Source organism: Chenopodium quinoa, unplaced genomic scaffold, assembly GCF_001683475.1.
Source record: "Chenopodium quinoa cultivar QQ74 unplaced genomic scaffold, ASM168347v1, whole genome shotgun sequence".
NCBI classification, from domain to species: Eukaryota; Viridiplantae; Streptophyta; class Magnoliopsida; order Caryophyllales; family Amaranthaceae; genus Chenopodium; species Chenopodium quinoa.
The window spans coordinates 5,168,893-5,188,973 of NW_018744092.1; the positions used below are offsets into that span (position 1 = coordinate 5,168,893).

Sequence of the window (20,081 nt, forward strand, 5' to 3'; positions counted from 1 at the left end):
TGGGGTTTAAATTGTATTAGTCTTATATTTTTATGTTCCTAATCTCATATTATAATGGTTGTGAGTTTTATATGATTTTAAGCCTTGAACTTTAAAGTCTAATTTCATGAATTAAATTTCAGATTTTTATTAAACTTCAAACTTGCTGTAATTTCATGTATAAGAGTGTATTTTAAGGTTTTTATGAAGGAAATTTAAAGAACTATATATAAGCCTTTAATTTTAACTAAAGGAAAGGTTTTAGGGGCCGTTTGGTTCGCTGTAATGGGGAAAGGGAATGGAAATGATTACCTTTATAAGTGTTTGTTTTGAATCTTTTGTCATTCCCATTCTCCATTTTTATTTTTGGGTTTACCCAAAATTGTCCACTCATTCCCCACCCCCCCCTAGCCTTTTGCATTCCCATTCCCCTTCATTACCCACACCCCTCTCTCTCTTTCCTCTCAAGCCTCTCCACTGCTTGGCTGCTCCCTGCCACAGTCGAAGACGTTGCCGTCGCCGGTGTTCATGTCCGACTGCAGAACGTCCGCCGCCGGTGTTCACGTCACGACCGCCGGTGAAGCTAAGTCGAACACCGACGCCCCTCTCTCTCTTCTCAAGCTTCTCAAGTGAACCCTAACGAGCTCGAAGCCGTCCCCGTCGCCGGTGAGCCTTCCGACATCAGATCCGTGACCGCCGACCACCTTTTGCGACCGTCGACCGTCTGCTGCAGGGAAGCCCTAATTCCTCCGTTTTGTAATGTAGTTTTCGTTTTTTTTTTCTTGAATTTACGTAACTTTGTGGATTTGCCATGTTTTAAACTGGTAATGGCGGCGGAGGAGGTCAGTGGGGTGTCGACGATGGCAGAGGCGATGCTGTGGAGAGGGAATGTCGCATTTCTTATTTACTTTTGTTAACATGAATAAGATTTTTAATCGTTCATGCACTTGTAATAAGACATTACTCTTTAATTTGTTCATAAATGCCTTCATGCATGGTGATTGAATTTGCTATAGAATTTGCATTCTTGAAATTTTTTTGCTATAGCACGAATGAATTTTTTTTTTTTTTTTTTTTTTCGCTGAATCAAGAATGGTTTGATTCCCTAGTTTGAACCAAAGGGAATCAGTCAGCATTTCATTCCGTTTCCTGGATACAACCAAACAACCAGGGCAAATCAGAGTTAATCCTTTCCTTTCTCCTTCATTCCCTTTCAACATTCCATTCCGATTCCCCTGTGCGAACCAAACGGCCCCTTAAAGTGTTTTTTAATTGGATTTTGAAGGTTTTAAAGTAAGTTAGTATTGCTGTAAATTTAATTGCTTGGGTATTGATGGAACTATTGTTGTTTGGTTTAGGAGAGGATTTCGTAGAAGGCGATTTCTAGTTTCTAAAGTGGCCAACCAATTCGTTTACACAAGGTACGTACAAGGATACGAAAAACCTTGACTTTAGAAGCATGTTTAAGGATTTGGAAAACTTAGAATCATGATTAGGAAACTTGTGGTTGATTGAAATTGTTTGGTAATAAATCTCTTTGGTATTTATGCTTGAATGTGCATGATTTATAACTTTTATGTTATGTTATCTTGTAAGTAATTTTATATGCATCAACTTGCAAGATGAACTTGGAGGCAAAAATACATGTTGGATTGAATTATTATTATTACTTGTTCATGATTATTGAAATGTAATGAGTAAAGGAAGAATTGAAATCTTATAAGACGAGGTTGAGAATTTGAGGTGTCTTATGCACTTAAGGTGTTTATACACCAAGATAGTTTAAAGAATTCAATACTAAATGTTGTTTGTTACTAGTAATTCAAGAATTAAATTGGAAATTGAACTTGCTTGAATGATTATTAATGCTTGATTGGTTGTTTTGCTTTTGTAAATGAGTCACCCCCAAGTTTAAACATGTAACTCTCGTAAAGTTCAAGAAGGATGAGCAATAAAACTCTAGATTTGTGCAAATCTAGAGTAATGACAAATAGGGGTTGGGGTGCACGGGGTATTAGCCGTGCACTTTTCTAGAGGTCGTCTGATCTCCGAGTCTCTTGTTTTCAAATACTTTTTAAAACCATAAGGAGTTAGATGAGATCTCATACTAGCTATGGCCACAAAGTCGTGCCCGTCTGCTATTGGATGTTTATTGATGTTTCCGAGAGGAGGCATGGGGTTTTTCTTTTATTGATGTTTCGAATTGGAGCACGGGGAGACAACCTTGTCTATTGCTTAATCCAATGAATAAAATGAGATGAAATAATCAGTACTGATTAGAGAAGTCTTAGTAATAATAACAATTGAGTCATTTGTTTGAGTCAATAATTAAATTGTTGTGTGTTGATTGATAACTAGTAGCATGCTAAGAATTCTTTGTTATAATTCGTAGCTTGTATGTACTCAGCGTTGCTAATTGCGTGCTTTGTGTGTCTTTTTCTTGGTCATGGTCTTCGCCTTTCAATGATCCTGTAATGATCCAATCTTTACACTTGTAACATTGGGGAGCAGACTTATCACAAGTGTTTACATAGTTTGGACTTGCATCAAGGTGGTGGGATTTTGAGTGGAGAGTTGGTTTTTGTTCGCAGTTTATTTCATTTCTTAAGTTTGAGTTTATTTAAACTCAGGTTTGGTTCATTTAATACTTTGTTTATTGGGTTTGAATAAGGGCCTTAATGGTTCTAACTTGTAAGACTTAATTTGGTTTCGTTCGTTGGTTTTGAAACTTATTTATAATTGAGTTAGTTTTTCCGCTGTTAAATTCTGAATTAGGCTTAACGTTTGAACACGTGGCGGTGGCACGTCAATATTTCTCTTGTATTTTATTAAAGGTATCTACAGGTTTAAAGAGAGAATTATTGGGGTGTTACAGTAAATAGATACCTATGTTATTATTGATTTGAAATTATTTTATTGAATTTAAATTATTTCACTGAACAGAAAGTATTTTTACCAAACTAAAATTATTTTTACTGATTAAAACTTATTTTACTGATTCTCTAATATTTTTTTAAAATAAATTAAATAACAATGCATTTTGTATGCGGCTAACCACACCATCTGGCGGGTCGGACAAAGTAACCCCTATAAAACTGATCGAGTAACCCCTATAATACTAACTGAGTAACCTCTAACACTAACTAAGTAACCCCTATCTATAACACTGATTGATAACCACTATAACAATGACCAAGTAACCCCTATAGCACTAACGAAGTAACTCTGATCTTGTAATAGTTGGTGACACGGTTTGGCCAGCTACGTATAAAAGTTTGTGATTAAATATATTATAAATGGATCTTATTTTAAAAAAACATTTTAAAACGAATTTGATGATGAAAACAGAATTGAGTTATAGGATATTTATTAAAAGTTATGATTAATTTTGTATATATGAAATATTGGAATTCTATCGATAATAAAACTCTATACAACAATTTTATCTTAAAAAATCTATCCAAGACTCGCTTACTTAGCATCATATGTGTCACAATAAAACCTATTTTATCCTACGTGGTGCAACACTTGGCGAAAAACTGTAATGCCAAGTGTCGATGTCTCGTGGCCTGGCCACGAGACCAGCTTTATTTATTAGTGATGTGATATGATATTAGATTTGTACGTGAAACCAAAATAATTGAGTAAGGCATGTATGATCGATCGAGTCGTATTGTTCTTTTTTGAGTAACCTTAAAAACTCTACATTTCTAACAAGTTAAAAAAAAATCCTCCTTACGAGAGGAATTCCTAATTAATGTAATTTTCTACAAGTTATATGTACCTAGAACTTTACGTACTTACAACGTGAACATATTCCATACATTAGGTCAATCATAACTTATGGGATTCTCTAGGTCAACATTGTGAGGCCATGAAGCATTTTATATTTGCATGCCCTATTGCTCTCTTCTCAACAGAAGCAAAGTGACAACATAAATCACCTAACGTCCACTTAACATGGTTTTACACTATTTCATTTTCTGTATTATCATCTTGTACAACTTTTTCTTAACTAACTCTTACCATTTTTTTTATTCAACATTTCCTATCAATAGACTCCATAGCCAAAGAGGTCAATGGACTCCTTGAGCATGCTCGGGTGTACTCGAGTACTTGTAATTGTCGCGGAGATGGATGAGGTGAGGGATGTTGATGAAAGGTACTATGATGCAGTTAAAAAGAGTGGGTTTAAAGGGATAGTAGAGTTGTTTGAAGTAAAAGGAGAAGGCCATTGTTTTCATGCATTTAATCCAGATACTGACAATGCTAAACTTCTATTCAAACGCCTTGCTACTTTCCTTCACAAGTGATTTTTATTCTAGTGAGCTTTTTCATGTTCGAATAATTTGTAACTAAATTTTTTTTCTATTTCTTTTGAGCTTCTCAACAATTAATACAAATCTTGAATGAGTTATTGTAAGTTTGAGCTTGTTTACGAGCTTTTTCGAGTTTAAATTTGTTTAGTTAACTTTTGAACCATCTTCAATAGGAACACTCCGAAGTATACCCAGAGTATCAAAAAAATCCTTCTTGTGTTATACAAGTAATAATATTATTGTCAAGTTAAGCTTGTACTCCCTTGTTTGGTTATTTTCCTTTATTCGTGCAAGATATAGGCCACATAGCCCTTGTTTTAATTGTTTGTGATCGTAGTGAGCAGAAATTGTGATTCTACCTAGAACTCAAGTATAACTATTTCTGTATAGTGAATACACTCGATTATATGCAAGAAATCTACAAACTCGGGGATGGAATTAATTAGTAAGTACAGGGGAATTTTCTTTTGCAACAAAGCTGAATTTTCATTTGCTACAAAGCCATAATTAGCTACATCACAGTCGCCAACCAATACATGTTAGCCTGGTGAAGCTTGCTAGCTTGCGTTCGTTGCATATCTATCATGATCAGCTCCTTGCATCCGTTCCGCCAATGCCTTAATCTATGCAACAACAAATATAAGACAATGTTTGAGAACCTTTTTTTTTTTTTTTTTTTTGCTACAAAAGAGCTAGGGGACTTACCAGAGTGTGAGCGATAATTAGTTCTCCAGTGAACTACCATCGAATGCATGCAACTAACTGCAAGTTCAACAGGATTGTTGTTAGTAAAATCAATGTTCCCGCATAGAAATTTATGTCAACTACCGTGAATGCATACTCTTTACCTTACGATTTTTATAGTTGTGACTAGTTTAAATATTGTGTGTTACATTTGTATGTCAACAAATTAAAGGGAGTACATAAGAATAAACTTTATCAGGTGGTAAGGTGAATGATCCAACTTAGTTGTACCTAGTCGTTATGAACATAAAATTTGGTTGTCGTCATGAAAAGACAGAGCATGATAACAGGATTTGGCTCGAAATGGCTAGCCTGAAAACTTACATAGAGCTGTCAAAAAGGTATAGCATGTTGTTTGATGTTGTTGGCTATCTTCCTTTTTTCGATAAATCATTGTGTGGGTGATATTATTCTTGCATTTGGGACAACACAGATCAATTCCATCTCGTTCCAGAGTTTCCTTGAAAGCTTTTGGGCTAAAATCTGCATGTTTGAAAGTTTTATCAGCAAGAACATACTTCAGTAGTAATAATTAGCTGTTAGTTCTATCATAAAGCACTAGCTAACTTAACTTCCTAATACAATAATACTACTTCTGTCTTAAACATTATCTTACACTTAGATTAATTATGTGTATTAAGTAAAATCGTAGGGAAATTGGTTAAAAAAATATAGTGAATAAGGAAATTGAAAGTGGATACAAAGAGAATAGTACAGAATTGTTAAGAAAATCAGTCGTTGTGAAGAGAAAAGGAGTCGTACATGATTGATAGGGATAAAACTAGTACTCGTAGGAGAAAAGCTAGGTTTCACTTCACAGGAGATGCACATTTTATTTTGTTATAGGTAAAAGATAAATTCGGCCATTTGGGACATCTCAAAATAGTATAGTGAGTGATAAAATTTGGACTGAGTACTTGCATGTTAGAGTTTATTACCAAAATCCGAGGAAGACATTTGTATGCGTACCTTGTTCATCAGAAAAGCTTCCGACTCCCTTGTCTTGGACTTCAACACTAACATCCTCATAAGTGGAAAGATCATCGTGTTCAACTCCTTCACTATGGATTTTGCTATCATCTAAATGCAAGCTTACATATATCTAAATTAGTACATTTTAAGGGATTTATAAAATTTCCCACAATTTAATTTGAATATACCTTGTTTATTGTCATGTTCAATGTCCAAGACTTCATCTTTGGCACTATTATTCATATTATAGCTATCAACACTTGCACCTTTAGTGGCATCGGCTTCGCTCTTGCAGTCTTCTACTAGCATATGCTGCATATCTACTGCATACAGTACATACATTCATCAGTTTATTTATTACTGTAGATCAGCTAATTTGTTTTGTTTAGGCATCTTCACAACACATTAGCATTAAGACCAAACCTTTTTTACTGTCAGATATTCCAAGAGCTTTGTCCTCAACCTCATCTTGGACACTGCCATCCACATTATAGCTAATATTATTTACATCTTCAGTTCCATTGTCTTCGCTTCTGCTATCTTGTACTACATGCAAACCAAAATAAAAATATCCTTAGCTTCAATCTGTTTACTCTACTTTTCAGGTGTTATGAGAATCTTCTCAATATACTTACATACCTAATTCATTGTCCTGGACTTCATTTTTAACACAGGCATCCTCGTTATCTGCAAGGATTTTCGCATCTATAGCTCCATCATCTTCATCTTTGCAATCTTCTGAACATATACCTACATATATTATTTCCATTAGTCTTACTATTAGTGCCACCAAGGATTTTATGGGAATGACTTCAGGCCACACCTGGTTCATTGTCAGATTTGTCATGATCTATGTCCTCAAATTTGTCTTGGACATTATCACCCACATAATCGCAAGCAATATCTGCATCTTTAGTTCCATTGTCTTCGCTTTTGCTATCTTCTATGACACTCAAATCTACATGTACATATATATATATATACTTTAATTAGTCTGGTCTACTTTTCAGGTGTTTATGAGAATCTTCAGAATATTCATGCTTCCATACCCTGTTCTCTTTCCTGGACTTCATTTTTGACACTAGAATCCACAAAATTCTCAAGGGTATCCTCATTTGTAGCTGCGATATCTTCTTTTTTGCCATCTTCTGAACATAGACCTACATATATTTTGTTTAGACTAGTTTTTAGATGTTTATGAGAGTATTAACAATTGTACATGTTTGCTTGTTACCTTGCTCATTGTCGGTTTTCACATCTCCATTTCCCTCGATTTTATCTTCAACATTAGCATCAATAACATCTTTACTTTCACTTTTGCTGTCATCTGAATACATATAGCAACATATATGAGAATGCAAATGTAGATAATTATTCAAAGGCACCATATATATTGTTTAGACTAGTTTTTAGAGGTTTATAAGAATCTTAATAATTGTATATATTTGCTTATTACCTTGCTCATTGTCAGATAATTTTGCATGTCCATCCCCCTCGATTTCATCTTCAACATTCGCATCCTTATTGCTTGTAAGATCAGCAACTTTGGCTCCTCCACTTTCACTTTTGCTATCATCTGAAGACATACCAACATATATGAGAATACTGCTTACATTGAAAGGGTGACTCCTAATTAAGAACTATTCAAAGACACCATATTGTTTTTCTCTATCTTATTTCAACATTAATTGCATTTGCATAATTCCTTAAATCATGAAGTAGTCCATGATAGAAAAAGAGCTAGTTATTAGATTGAAATTGCTTTTATTCTGCATCATCAACTTAGCTTCAGTATGTAGCTGTGTAAGAAAATTTTGAGCTCAATTAAATGGCAGAACTATAGCACACCAAGTTTGTCATACTTACTCGTACTTTGTCCGAATTCATTACATCTAAAATCTTCTGTATATGTTTGTGTTTCCTCAGCTTCATTATTAACAACAAGATCATCCAAATCAATAACAGCAGCAGGACTGGAATCTTCAGCTCCATCATCACCTATGCTTTTTTCGTCTTCTGATTGAAAACCTGTATTATATTTGAACATGTCTTTCATCCACGGGTTTGCACGCCAACTTTTCAATCCATAATTGACATCTTTACAAGAATTAGCATAATTGCAGTGATTTGCATACCTTGTTTATTGTCAGAGTTTCCCTGATCCTTGTCCTCAACTTCGTCTTGGACACTATCATCCACATAATCGCTAACAATATTCACATCTTTTGTACCATTACCTTCGCTTCTGCTGTCTTCTACTTCATGCAAACCTACATACACAATATTTTCATCTTCAGCTCCTCCACTTTCGCTTTTGCTATCTTCTGAAAACATGCCCATATCATCTGTATAAGTTTGGGAATCCTGTTCATTGTCGAAATCTGCATGTAATTCATCTTCTGGTTCATCATCAAAATCACTAACAGCAGCATGATTGGAAGCTTCAGCTCCATCATCACCTCTGCTTTCGCCGTCTTTAGATGACAAATCTGCATATTTGAACTAGTATTTCATCCAGGGATCTACACACAATATACTCTTCAATCCATTGTGTTTTTAATCAATTTTGAAGATTGAATCTTCTCAGAAATGTGACTTTACCAGTATATCAAGGGCTTGTGTTTTAAATCCTATGTACCATTTTAATTGTAAGGGATCTGTGTAAAAACTTGGTTCGAGTGTAGTTCGATTTCTTTGCCTTAGTGTAACACACATTTACAAGATTTACATGATCGCCATTAGCTTATTGAACTAATGGTTAGGCTGATGTTAATCATGTAACTTGTCATATTCTGAAGAGTCCATTAAATTTTGTTTGGAAAGTCGTGTTTGATGTCTCTGATATCTGGTAAATTTACTAACCAAACTAGCAGAACAATACTAGAAACTTTCAATCATGAATACCAACATATTGGAAGACATTGATTCCTTTAACTTTAGCGCACCAGTCATTTTATACAATAATTTACCAAGCACATGTATACAAATTGCTAATGTAACCAACTAGTCAAACCAGCTTATACAAACCGCTGATTGTCAACCACCGAACATGGCCTAAAAGAGAATTGGAAGAGTAAGAGAAGCTTGAGCCCATAAGGTTAATTTTGAAAAGTGGTTATATGAGATTTTCAGAATAGACGTCTGTAAATGTAATTGTGGAATGACAATTCTATTCTTAAGTAGGTCAAAAAATTTACCCTTTACCAATAATCTTAAAATTTTCATAACAATAAATTATTTGAACATCATTATTGGACATACCTATATCACACAATTAGCTAAAGTAGCTCAATTAACCAAATATTTTTTACGCAAACAGCCACTCCATACAATCAATTAATCAAACTAGCTACAATCAGCTTACTATTAATCACTAATTTTCAAACGAAGCCAAAACCTACTAAATACTCTCTTCCTTATTTTCTTGACAGTACGTTTTGACTAGACATAATTGTCAATACACATCTTTAATTAATGCCGCTTTTATAAATTTCGAGTTTAATATACGTGGAACATGTTTTTCACTATCCCCTTGTGTGTACTAGTACCATGGGCCGTGGCCCATGGTCCCATGGCCTTTAGGCTTTAATATCTAGCATTGGGTGCCTAAAATATTCCATTTTTCTATCCCATTTACAATACCACTCCAACCATGTGCACTAATCTATCCCATCATTATCACCCCCACAGAATCATCTGGTATCTCAGTATTATTTACTCTTCTGTATGGACTAGCATAATAAAACAAATTAAATATCACCGCACATTATTTATTTATTTTCATCCCATCATTAAAAGTAAATAAAATACTTCCAAAAATTAAATTCATTCATGTCTTTCTCACTCACCCGTTGACCTCCATGAATACATTTCTCTTTCTTCATTCTTCTTCAACATTTGATGGTGAGAACTTACATGTTTGTTGAATCACATATTCTTAAATATACAAGTATATCGAATTCTATCTAGTTACTCGGCCATTCAATTACTAGAGAATATAGCACATTTGAATTTTCTCTAGTTACTCGACCATTTAGTTACTAAAGAAAATTGCTACTCGCAAAAACAATGAAGTCGTACGTACCTAGAGTTGCATCGCTCAACTTGTGGTCAAGATCTCGATCATATCGTCTTCTAACCATAGTAGGTACGTGTTTCAGAACTTTATATTCGTACATTGGCAATGGACGAGCATCTTTTCCAAAAGTCATTTTTTTTTTTTTTTTTTTTTTGTTTTTTGGAGGATGGAAAATACGAAGTAGTGAAAGATATGAGGACAATTATAGTTGATGAAAACTGGCACTCACGAAAAGAAGATTGATAAATGTTCTTTTGAAGTCGGTAGAACAAGTATGAACAAACTCGAGCCACGCACCCAACACCGCGTGATAGGAGGGGCTAAATGCCATTTTTATATACAATCAACATATACAAGTATGTTTCACCAAAAAAAAAAAAAAAAAAACATATATTAGTATATAATATACTTATATAAATGCATTTTATTGATGTTATTTTTAAGTCGACATATTTCTTTTATCGTGTTTGTATAAAACATAATCCTATTTTAAAATTGTTAAATGAGTACAAAATCATTTTAAAATTGATAATTTGAAAAGACACATTCAAAACAAATCTAACAAGAAACTGATGGTTTACCTTACCCTTGCTATTAAGAGGGGTTACCGGGTTAAGCTTCATGTCTTGTTACTCCATATTGATCTAACAATTTCAATCGAAGCACATTTACAAAGAAACATAGACAAACAAATAGGGCTATAGATTATTTAGTCTCTTTAAGAATTGTAAGTCACATAAATTGTTCTGATAGCAAATTCTCTTTTCTTTGTTCTGATTAATTAGGTAAGAAACGGCACCTAATTAGTGAAGTCTGACCTAAAATAATACCAGTAAGAGAGTAAATTATACGGAGTATCATCCAAATTTATGGATGAAGTGACAGGAGTCGAGTGGACAACAAGCCTCAAAAGATTCAGATATAGCAACAATCATGTAAAATTATCACCACAGATTCAACTTGAATTGTGAAACTATTTTTAACAAAAATTACAGAATACATCTATGATTTATATTATTTCCAAACACTTATGACAAGGTAAGAATTATGATTAAGTACAGGGAGTAATAAGTGTAAAAACAATCGATAACTCGTCAATCAGAAGTAGAAAAAAAGGTACACAAATTAAAATGATAGATTAGATACTAGATGAATTGCAAAAAGTAATAAAAACATTCCATTTAAGGACAAATATATATCCCTATAATCCTTTCAAGAAAAAGTAATTCAGCCAAAAAAGCATAAAACTAATACAATGGTCACATCTCTGAACAAAACTTCGGCCTAAGTACACAAATTTTCTACTTGGGCTCAAACTAAACCAGCATCATAACTAACTGTCCCATAGTAACTTAAAATATCTAAAACACTGTAATACATCTGGCCGAAACTGATGTTCTCCATTTGCATAATATCCTAATCATCGAAGGTAGTCTTTTTTCCTGCATTCATCAGAATAAAAGAATTTTCAGATTAAACACGAACACCCACAAAATAACCCAGAACAAAATTCAGAAGATTTGGCGATGCTAGGAGCAGATTTTATTCGCAATTTATTAAGCAATAACCGACTTGTAATCATAAGTTCATAACCTCCTCTCACTCTTTCTGTGACATTATGGTTTTGAAGAGTTACCTGAGGCAGATGCAGTAATGCTGAACCCACCACGACCACCACGTCCTCTACCACCACGACCACCACCATCTCTACCACCACGACCACCACCTCCAAACCTTCCTCCACCACGTCTGTCACCAAACCTTCCACCACCACCATCTCTGCCACCTCTTCTCCCACCACCTCTTCCACCACTTCCAAATCCTCCACTTCCAAATCCTCCACTCCCAAACTCACGGGGTTCTCTTGGCTTACCCTCTTGAACATTCAAGTAACAACCTCCAAGTTCAGATCCATTTAGGTCAAAAGCTTTGTTAAATGCATCACTGTCTGCAAAATCAATATAAGCCACACTGCAGAGCACAAGAAAATACTCAGAAAGGAAACATCTTTGCCAGGAATGTAAAGAATGGTACAAAAAAGGCAGGCAGCAACACATGTAACAAATATTTGGATAAAAATATTCACACCAGAAATTTTAACATGGAAATTATATTCTTAAACAGGACACAATCATGGAATAATATTCAATAATAAGTAACCTGTAAGTCAGCAATAAACCCATATGACAAGATAACTATACCGGAAGGAAACAGATATGCAAAATAAGTTGACAAGAACTTGACGTCCATGAGAAATGTGGTAGAAACCTACTATCACATTCTCATGAATTATAAGACTCGCCAAGTATATGCTGTGAATAAAGGAAATTGAATAGTACTAAAGCAAATGCATCACAGCCTCAACTCAGATTAAATACAGTTCCAATCACCAACCCCCATAGTAATAACAAAAAGGTCCAATGAAAGCAAAGATGGATACAATGAGAGATGCCTGATGCTGATAATTTGGTTCTTGGACAAAAGCAAAACATCACACTAAGAACACATCACAACGAAAAACACATGATGCCTTCTAGTAAACAGAGCAGAATAATGATTCTCAGTACGTATCACCAAAAGGAGAACACTGGGTGTCTTCGGTAAAACAAAGCAGAAAAAAGATTCGTAGTACATACCCCTTAAGACACTGATTATCACGATCTTGTGGGATAGAACATCTTGTAATCTCTCCACACGAGCCAAAGAGTTCTTTCAAGGAACCCCTCATCTGCAAGCGGACAGTAAAAACAATCAAAAACAGTTGACAGACAATAAAAGATGGAAACAAAAGGAGAACAATGATACCTCATCCTCGTCAGCAGAAGTATCGAATCCCTTTACAAATATTGTAAGGTTCTGGCCTCCACCACCCTTCTGAAAAGAAGAGTTCTCTCTAACAAAACAAAAGCAATAAAAAATTATTAATAAAAAAATTTGTATATTTGAAGTAAAGATTAAGAATAAAAATAAACATAACAATACATACCGCGTGTTGGGAGTGTATGCACCTCTCTCACGAGCTAAGTCAAGCCTCACTGGGCGACCTAATAATTCTTGGCCGTTCATTTCTAGAGCCTGGAAAAAAATATATTCTTAGCAGAGTAAATGCAGCTTACTAGATATATTTAGAAAGTTGAAAGCACCATACTACCACAGTGAGGAATATGCATACACCTTTAGAAATTGGAATAAGAAAGTTTAACCAGAAAAAAGAATAACCAATCTTCTAATATACAAGTATAAGGAGTAATGGACTACATCTAATATTTTTTGCAAAAAATTACATTTGTATTTATAGCAGATTAACCAACAGCCAACAGCCATAGCATAGTAGTTGTAATACAGAAAAGGCCATCATATAGCAACCATACAGACGATAAACGGAGACTCACCTTTTGAGCAGCTTCTGCTGTTTCAAACTCAATGTGGCCATAGCCCTTAAATCTACCTTCAGGTTCGGAGGCAAATCTAATATCTACAATCTCTCCTGCGCTCTTGAAAAAATCTCGCCTGTAACAGCAATATGATTTGAGGAAAAATAAACTCAGCAATACAATACTAATCTTGAAATAAAAAGAAGAATACATACACATTCTGATCCTCAATATCAAATGAAAGATTTCCAGCAAACAGTGTCTTAGATCCTGTAGCTTGAACTTGTGGTGTTGCTGGTGTCTTAGGCTGAAAAAAGAAATAAACAATCAGGCCACACTAAAAACTGCAGAAGATTTAGCCCATTGCTGGATGAAATTAGATGAAGAACTATGTACGCACTGTTTTCAAGGCAGACTTTGTTTCCTCGGCATCAACCATTTCTACATCAGTATCCTGCAAGCAAACAAAGCAATTTAAATGAGATGATTCGACCAATTAACACACTTGGAAATTCTCAGATGGAATACGAAATATGAAAATGGCAATATGGGTTATGCAAACACAATTGGCTAACTACAAACAACACAGCCATAAAATCGTACAAATCATGCAAAAGAAACTCTTGTCATTTCCATGCCATTTTCCTTATCATCTTGTCATTACAAACAAACAATAGTGAATTCTTGTCATTTCAACCTGTTGGGAGAGGGAGTGGAAGCAAGACCTAGATCATTACCTTCTTTGGGGTCTTCTGCGGCTTCTCATCTTCACTCTCCTCATCACTGTCTTCGTCACTCTCATCAGAATCTGAGCTTTCACTTTTCTTGGGTGCGACTGTCTGTTATACAGAAGTATATGAACACTAATACACTACTGATGGCTTTTAATCAAAAAGGCATTAATTATTGGTAGCAGCACTTTACCTTCTGGGCAGGTTCATCATCAGAGCTCTCCTCCTCACTGCTACTACTACCTTTCTTAGCTTCTTTAGCGCCGTTCACAGCACTTGTAGCCTGCAAAAGTATATGTTAACTTAAGGTTCCAGTTGAAACAGGGAACATACAACAAGCAAGAAAACAACAAACAGGATCCAAAACTAATAGCAATGCTGAATCAGAGAACTAAAGAGCAACCATCAAAATACACATATCCTTGGGAGATTTTCAAAAAGCGTAAAATTAACAATAATAATAAATTGAACACTACTGTGTATTAAGACTCTTCTAGCTGCAAGAAATAATCGACTACTGCATTGCGAAAAAACTCTGTAAAAAAGATAAATTGAATACAATAGCCATCTGTTTTAAAATCATTTATACCTTTTTAGCTTTAGGCTCATCGTCACTCTCTTCAGAGCTCTCATCAGAACTGTCATCAGAGCTTTCAGATTCTTTGGCTGGTGTTTTCACATTGCTAACAGGCTTGGCAGGAACTACTTTCTGCAGTAACATAAATGTAGAGAAATTGAGAGCCAGAATTGAACCTTTCCAACTTAATACAGTTTATAAATTCAGAAGGCAAGCAGCTTCAAAAAATAAAAGTTCATTAGTACTCATACTAATTAAACCTATTGTTGTATACCTTCTCATCCTCAGAATCACTCTCTTCATCTGAGTCATCATCACTGCTTTCCTCAGTTGATTCAGCAGGCTTAGCCTTAGGAAGGGAACCATTCTTTGCTGCGGGCACAGCTTTAGGCTTGGCAGCAGGTTTAGCATTCTCCTATGTTATAGCCACCAAATTGAAAGTCAGCAGCAGCAATATAAAACTGGATTACCACCACATGGTAAAACAATCTAAGTGCTTACCTCATCATCTGAGGAAGAATCATCGCTGTCAGAGGAATCATCCTTCTTGGAACCGTTCACAGCAGGTACAGTTTTCTTTGTTGCAGGTTCATCCTGCAAACATAACCAACATCGGTCTCAGACTCTTAGCTATAACTAAAATTTTCATCTTTTTTCAGTGATACTTCATCAACAACTTACATCAGAATCACTTTCGTCAGAATCTGAGGAATCTTCTGAGCTGCTCTCCTGCTTGGCTTTCTTGACAACAGCAGGGGCTTTAGCTTGTGGCTTTTTCACAACAACCTAATGAATTATAAAATGTCAAATAGTTATAAAACAATTGCAAAGTGTACATAAGTTAACAATATAATAATTATACATAGAATATGAGATCGTCAATCTATAGATATACAAAAAAACATATACAAATATATAGCCGAACAATACAACGGCTGCATCTATCATGCTAAATCTTTCATGCTAATTATATTGAATGATAGAGCATCAAGCTGCTACATTTGAAGGTATATAATACTACAGAACGCACAAAAAAGCCAACACAAATGTTGGTCCAAATAAACCCTATAAAACTAATAGCTAATAAAATATTTGATCCAAATCATTTATACACAAACAATAACATACACCTACCAATGATACTATACAATAAAAACATTCACTAATTCAAAAGTAATTAGATCATATTACTTGCAATTACCAATAAGTACCTACGATAATTAAAAATATATATATAACAGGCGAAATAAATAAAGTATAAATCTTTAATGTTTGTTTAATTCAAAAAGGAGAAACATTCACCTCTTCCTCTGAATCAGAACAATCATCCTCAGATTCGCTGCTGCTACTTTCAACTTTCTTTGGCTTCTTCTTCTCAGCAGCCTTCTGCTGAGCTATAACAGCCTCATTCTTCTCTATCTTCTGCTTCTTCGCACTCACAGCCTTCTCAATCGCCTCTTCTGCGCCTCTCTTGCCTAAAACCCCAAAATCAAAAATCACTTCAATTTTCACAATAATCAACACAAACTATAATCGAAAACAGATAATAAATGACGAGAATCAAAAAAAAAGCCTTAAAATTAAAAAATCAGTTCAATTTTTACAATAATCAACACAAATTAAAACCAAATTCACAAAAAAACGAAGAAAAATGAGAAAATTAAAACCAGTTCAATTTATACAGCAATCAAAACAAATTAAAACCAAAAATCAAAGAAAAATAAAAAGTTAAATTAGAACCTTTCTTTCCAGAAGGAACGACAGCAGCAGGAGCTGCATCAACCTGAAACACGAAAAACAACAACACGTTAATTCCATTCAAATCAAAAACAGTAAAATTAGGGTTTACGAAGGAGATAACAAGAGAGAAGACGAACTTTGGTAGCGGATTTCTTGCTAGACTTGCCCATGGTAGAAGAAGAAAGGGAGGCTTGGAACGAAATTAGGGTTTAAGGGAGGAGAGAGAAAGCTGCAAAACCCTAAAATGAAAGGGTTTTACGGCAGAAAGAGAGATGGGAAATGAGGAAGAAAGAGAAAGAGAGGTTTTATAAGAGAGAAATAAAAAGGATATTTTGGTAAACAGGAAAAAGAAGACGGGGGCTGACAGCGAAGGTAGGAGATTAGGGTTTTACGAGTGATGAGATATTTTTGGGGGGGTTTTGTTTGTTGTAGTCAAGTATTGACCTAATCACTTGCTATGCTATGTGAGTATGTGTCCACGTGCTATTCATCACATTGTATCAAGGTGAAGTGGAACCACCAGAGGACTAACTAGCTAGTCGATGGCTCGATGCTAAAGGATTGCTAACTACGGAGTATGTCTAGAGGCGTTGATTCGGGTTCCTGAGTCGGGTTCAGTAAGATCAAAATTAGGTTTATTTTAAATTTTGGTCAAATTGGGTCGATATGGTCAACTTTTTTAACCTCTAGTTTCTCTCGTGGTTTTTTAAACATGGAATATATGTTATGATACGACTTTGACTATTAACTTAGGTGATTACTTATTAATGAGATTTATTTTCAGAAAATTATTTTAAAGAGTAAACATTGTAACTAATAACATGCGAGTCCCTATAAGCATTTTTTGCATATAGGAGGGAAAAAGTGGAAAAGCGCTGAGGTTTAACATCCAGAATGGTACTTTTTATGGTTACAGTGGTACATTTTTTGTACTATTATGCATGTATATTGTACCATTATGTCTTAGTAGTACTATTATTTCTCACAGTGGTATAATATTTTGATGTACCATTTATATACTTATTTGTACTATTAGCATAATATTTATACCACTACAACATTTAATGGTACTATTTACCTATTAAATGGTATTTTATACTCCCACTACAACTTCAACTTTATTACTACATTGACATCCTATATGCAATGTTTGCATATAGGAGCTATGCGCCAGACCTTCTCCATAACATGCTATAAGGAGTGTTATATAATTCAGGGTAAATGAATCTAGCTTATCTTGTCATGTGCTCACAGTTTCTTTGATGTCCTAGCACAACAAGTTTCATATGAGGCAACCTCCCTATGCATGTAAATCTTACATATTGATGCATGTGTTTATGGTGCGAGTTAGTGTCATTGCGTGTTGTTTTCTCTATTTATTAGTTCGTTGCGCATATGAGGAAGACTCGCCTGGATCAAAGCCTCAAGGATACAGGCGCCGCACGGGCGATGTACGCTCGTCCCATGACATACATGCATGTGTGAATGTTGAAAAAATATGAAACTGTAACACTTTATAAACAGAGGGATTGGAGCACTTGCAAGTGACTACATTTAAGGTATTTTTTAGGATAAAAGGTTTTGTTCATTTCATTTGAAATCATGTGTTATTGTCTAATTTTATAGTCTAGTTTTTATCTTTATTTTTCTAATCCATTTTGGTGTGATTTGATTATTTAATTTGACTAAATTTTGACCTTAGATGTGCGTTTTAAAATAATATTATCGACTATTCGATTGGGATTTTGTTAGCTTAATAATTTAATTTTCATTTTCTTACAAGTACAAAATTAAATACAAACTATAAAGAGCAAATGGAAATAGAAAATCTAGTCTGACTTGATTTGGAAATTTATGATGCTGACAATTTTTTGCAAGAAAAGTAATAAGTATAAGATTAAGGTGAAAAGAACATGATCTAAAACTTTAACATTATCTATACACTAATGTTTAAAATTAATCATAGTCAAGCCTCATTTTGTTAAGTTTTATTTACACATGATTACAGAAATGTAGAAATAAGTAAATAAAATGTAAAAGTTTCTATGTTCACTTCACTTAATTTGTATTAAATAAGTTGTATGTGATACTAAACTATAAGCTCATTATGTACTGGTTAAATTGAACTTATTCGTGTAAATGTTGTAACTTCCAAAATGGGCATACAAAGGTGATAAACGTGAGTTTCTATCATATTGTTACAATGTAAGATTATATAGTACTCTGTATTTATTAGTCTTTGTAGATCAAATAATTATCATAGTTGCAGAAGTTGTTCCTACAAGCATGGACAACAATATGATGTTTAGTTCATAACGAGGAATTGGTAGGTTTTGGTGTGACTATAAGCTAAGTTGGGTGGGAATGGAAAGACATAATCCGCTAAGAGCATTTTAACATATAAATAACTGAATCCTATTATGATGATATCACGAAGGACGCTAAACATTGTGTGTTGTCTTTCTTCCGTGAAAATGAGTGTAAGTGATCTAAAAACTGATTGATTTAGGTTTGAATTGCAATATGTGTTACCACCTCAATCGAACTTGTAACTTACTATCCTAGAAAATTTGTAAGATTTAGTATTCCATTGATGATAGATTTTTGTAACGTTGGTTTAAAAATTAATCATATACATTGAAAAGTGTTGTAAAATAAGGTGTTTAAATTTCAAGGCTACGAGAAAGAAGTAGACATAACAATAAGATTGAAAAGTTAATCTTATAAACAATGGAATAAATTCGGTATGTCGTGATGGAATCGTTGTACTCAATTGTATTCGGCGGCACGTTCCATAAGGTTCACACACCACGCACTCTCACATAAAGGCACCTTTGGGTGAGAGGTTGGAGTCACATAAACTTATGCCCAAAGAAAATGAAATGTGTTTAGCTATTTTGGTATGTGTATATTATAATCTGATTTTCTCCAAGTCAACATAAAAGTTGATCAAGGAGAATGAAGAGGTAGAGGAAGCTCAAAGATCAAGGGAATAATCAGAAAAATAAAGTGGGGTTAAATCCCCTTAAACACCCTCATAAATTATGGGAGTTACACATCAAAGAGAATCCAAGAAAGAAGAGAACAAAAGCCAATAAAATGAATCTCGGCATGAAAAGTCTACTCCACAACCCACCCGTAAGCAAACATAATAGGCCACAGCCTACTGGTGGAGTAAACTGATCAAGCTTTAGAAAAGCAATAATCCAACCAAAAAACATGTCTTTTACTCTCTTTACTCCAACAAAAAGTATGTTGGTTGAGGAAATCCCTGCCAACAAACTCTCTATATAATCATATCCTTTGAAAGTGTAGGGCTTTCATTACTCATCACGATTGGGAGATCACTACTAATCATGGGGTTAATTTGGATTAAAAGGTGGTGGTAGCTGATGGATAGAGGATGTCCTGAAGGACCTTTATGCTGTTTTTATTGGATCAAGGGACCTTTAGTGGCATGGCCAAGAGTGGTGCCGAGTTCAAGGATTAACTCTTAGCCTTGTTTGGCTTAGTTCTTTATTTGTTTTTCGTTGTTTTGTTTATGTGTGTTCTTTTAGCTGTTTTGTT

The 20,081-nt window shown here is 34.6% G+C and overlaps 2 protein-coding genes across 4 annotated transcripts; both read right to left on the reverse strand.

The window, feature by feature from the left end:
- Positions 1–4,656: 4,656 nt before the first annotated feature.
- Positions 4,657–10,263, reverse strand: LOC110691998 (lisH domain-containing protein C1711.05-like). 3 transcript variants are annotated; one of them, XM_021868988.1, is made up of 14 exons: positions 10,099–10,263; positions 8,150–8,503; positions 7,881–8,042; positions 7,471–7,590; positions 7,249–7,341; positions 7,064–7,174; positions 6,838–6,972; positions 6,654–6,764; positions 6,438–6,560; positions 6,203–6,334; positions 6,012–6,122; positions 5,367–5,525; positions 5,004–5,060; positions 4,657–4,921 (listed from the first exon to the last, which is right to left on the reverse strand). In XM_021868988.1, the coding sequence occupies exons 1-14, from the start codon at positions 10,223–10,225 to the stop codon at positions 4,917–4,919; spliced, it is 1,800 nt and encodes a 599-aa protein (XP_021724680.1). In that variant the 5' UTR covers positions 10,226–10,263; the 3' UTR covers positions 4,657–4,916. The 3 variants fall into 3 exon arrangements, with proteins under 3 accessions (XP_021724680.1, XP_021724679.1, XP_021724681.1); XM_021868987.1 differs by having other exon boundaries at positions 6,203–6,337; XM_021868989.1 differs by lacking the exon at positions 6,012–6,122 and having other exon boundaries at positions 6,203–6,337.
- Positions 10,264–11,209: 946 nt separating this feature from the next.
- LOC110692000 (nucleolin 1-like) lies at positions 11,210–16,829 on the reverse strand. The gene is made up of 17 exons (XM_021868990.1): positions 16,652–16,829; positions 16,515–16,557; positions 16,077–16,249; positions 15,456–15,560; positions 15,276–15,368; positions 15,049–15,189; positions 14,787–14,906; positions 14,391–14,480; positions 14,204–14,305; positions 13,867–13,920; positions 13,682–13,773; positions 13,485–13,602; positions 13,079–13,167; positions 12,898–12,985; positions 12,729–12,820; positions 11,729–12,063; positions 11,210–11,534 (listed from the first exon to the last, which is right to left on the reverse strand). Exons 1-17 carry the CDS (start codon positions 16,682–16,684, stop codon positions 11,509–11,511), a joined length of 1,794 nt encoding a protein of 597 aa, XP_021724682.1. The 5' UTR covers positions 16,685–16,829; the 3' UTR covers positions 11,210–11,508.
- Between the last annotated feature and the right edge of the window lie 3,252 nt (positions 16,830–20,081).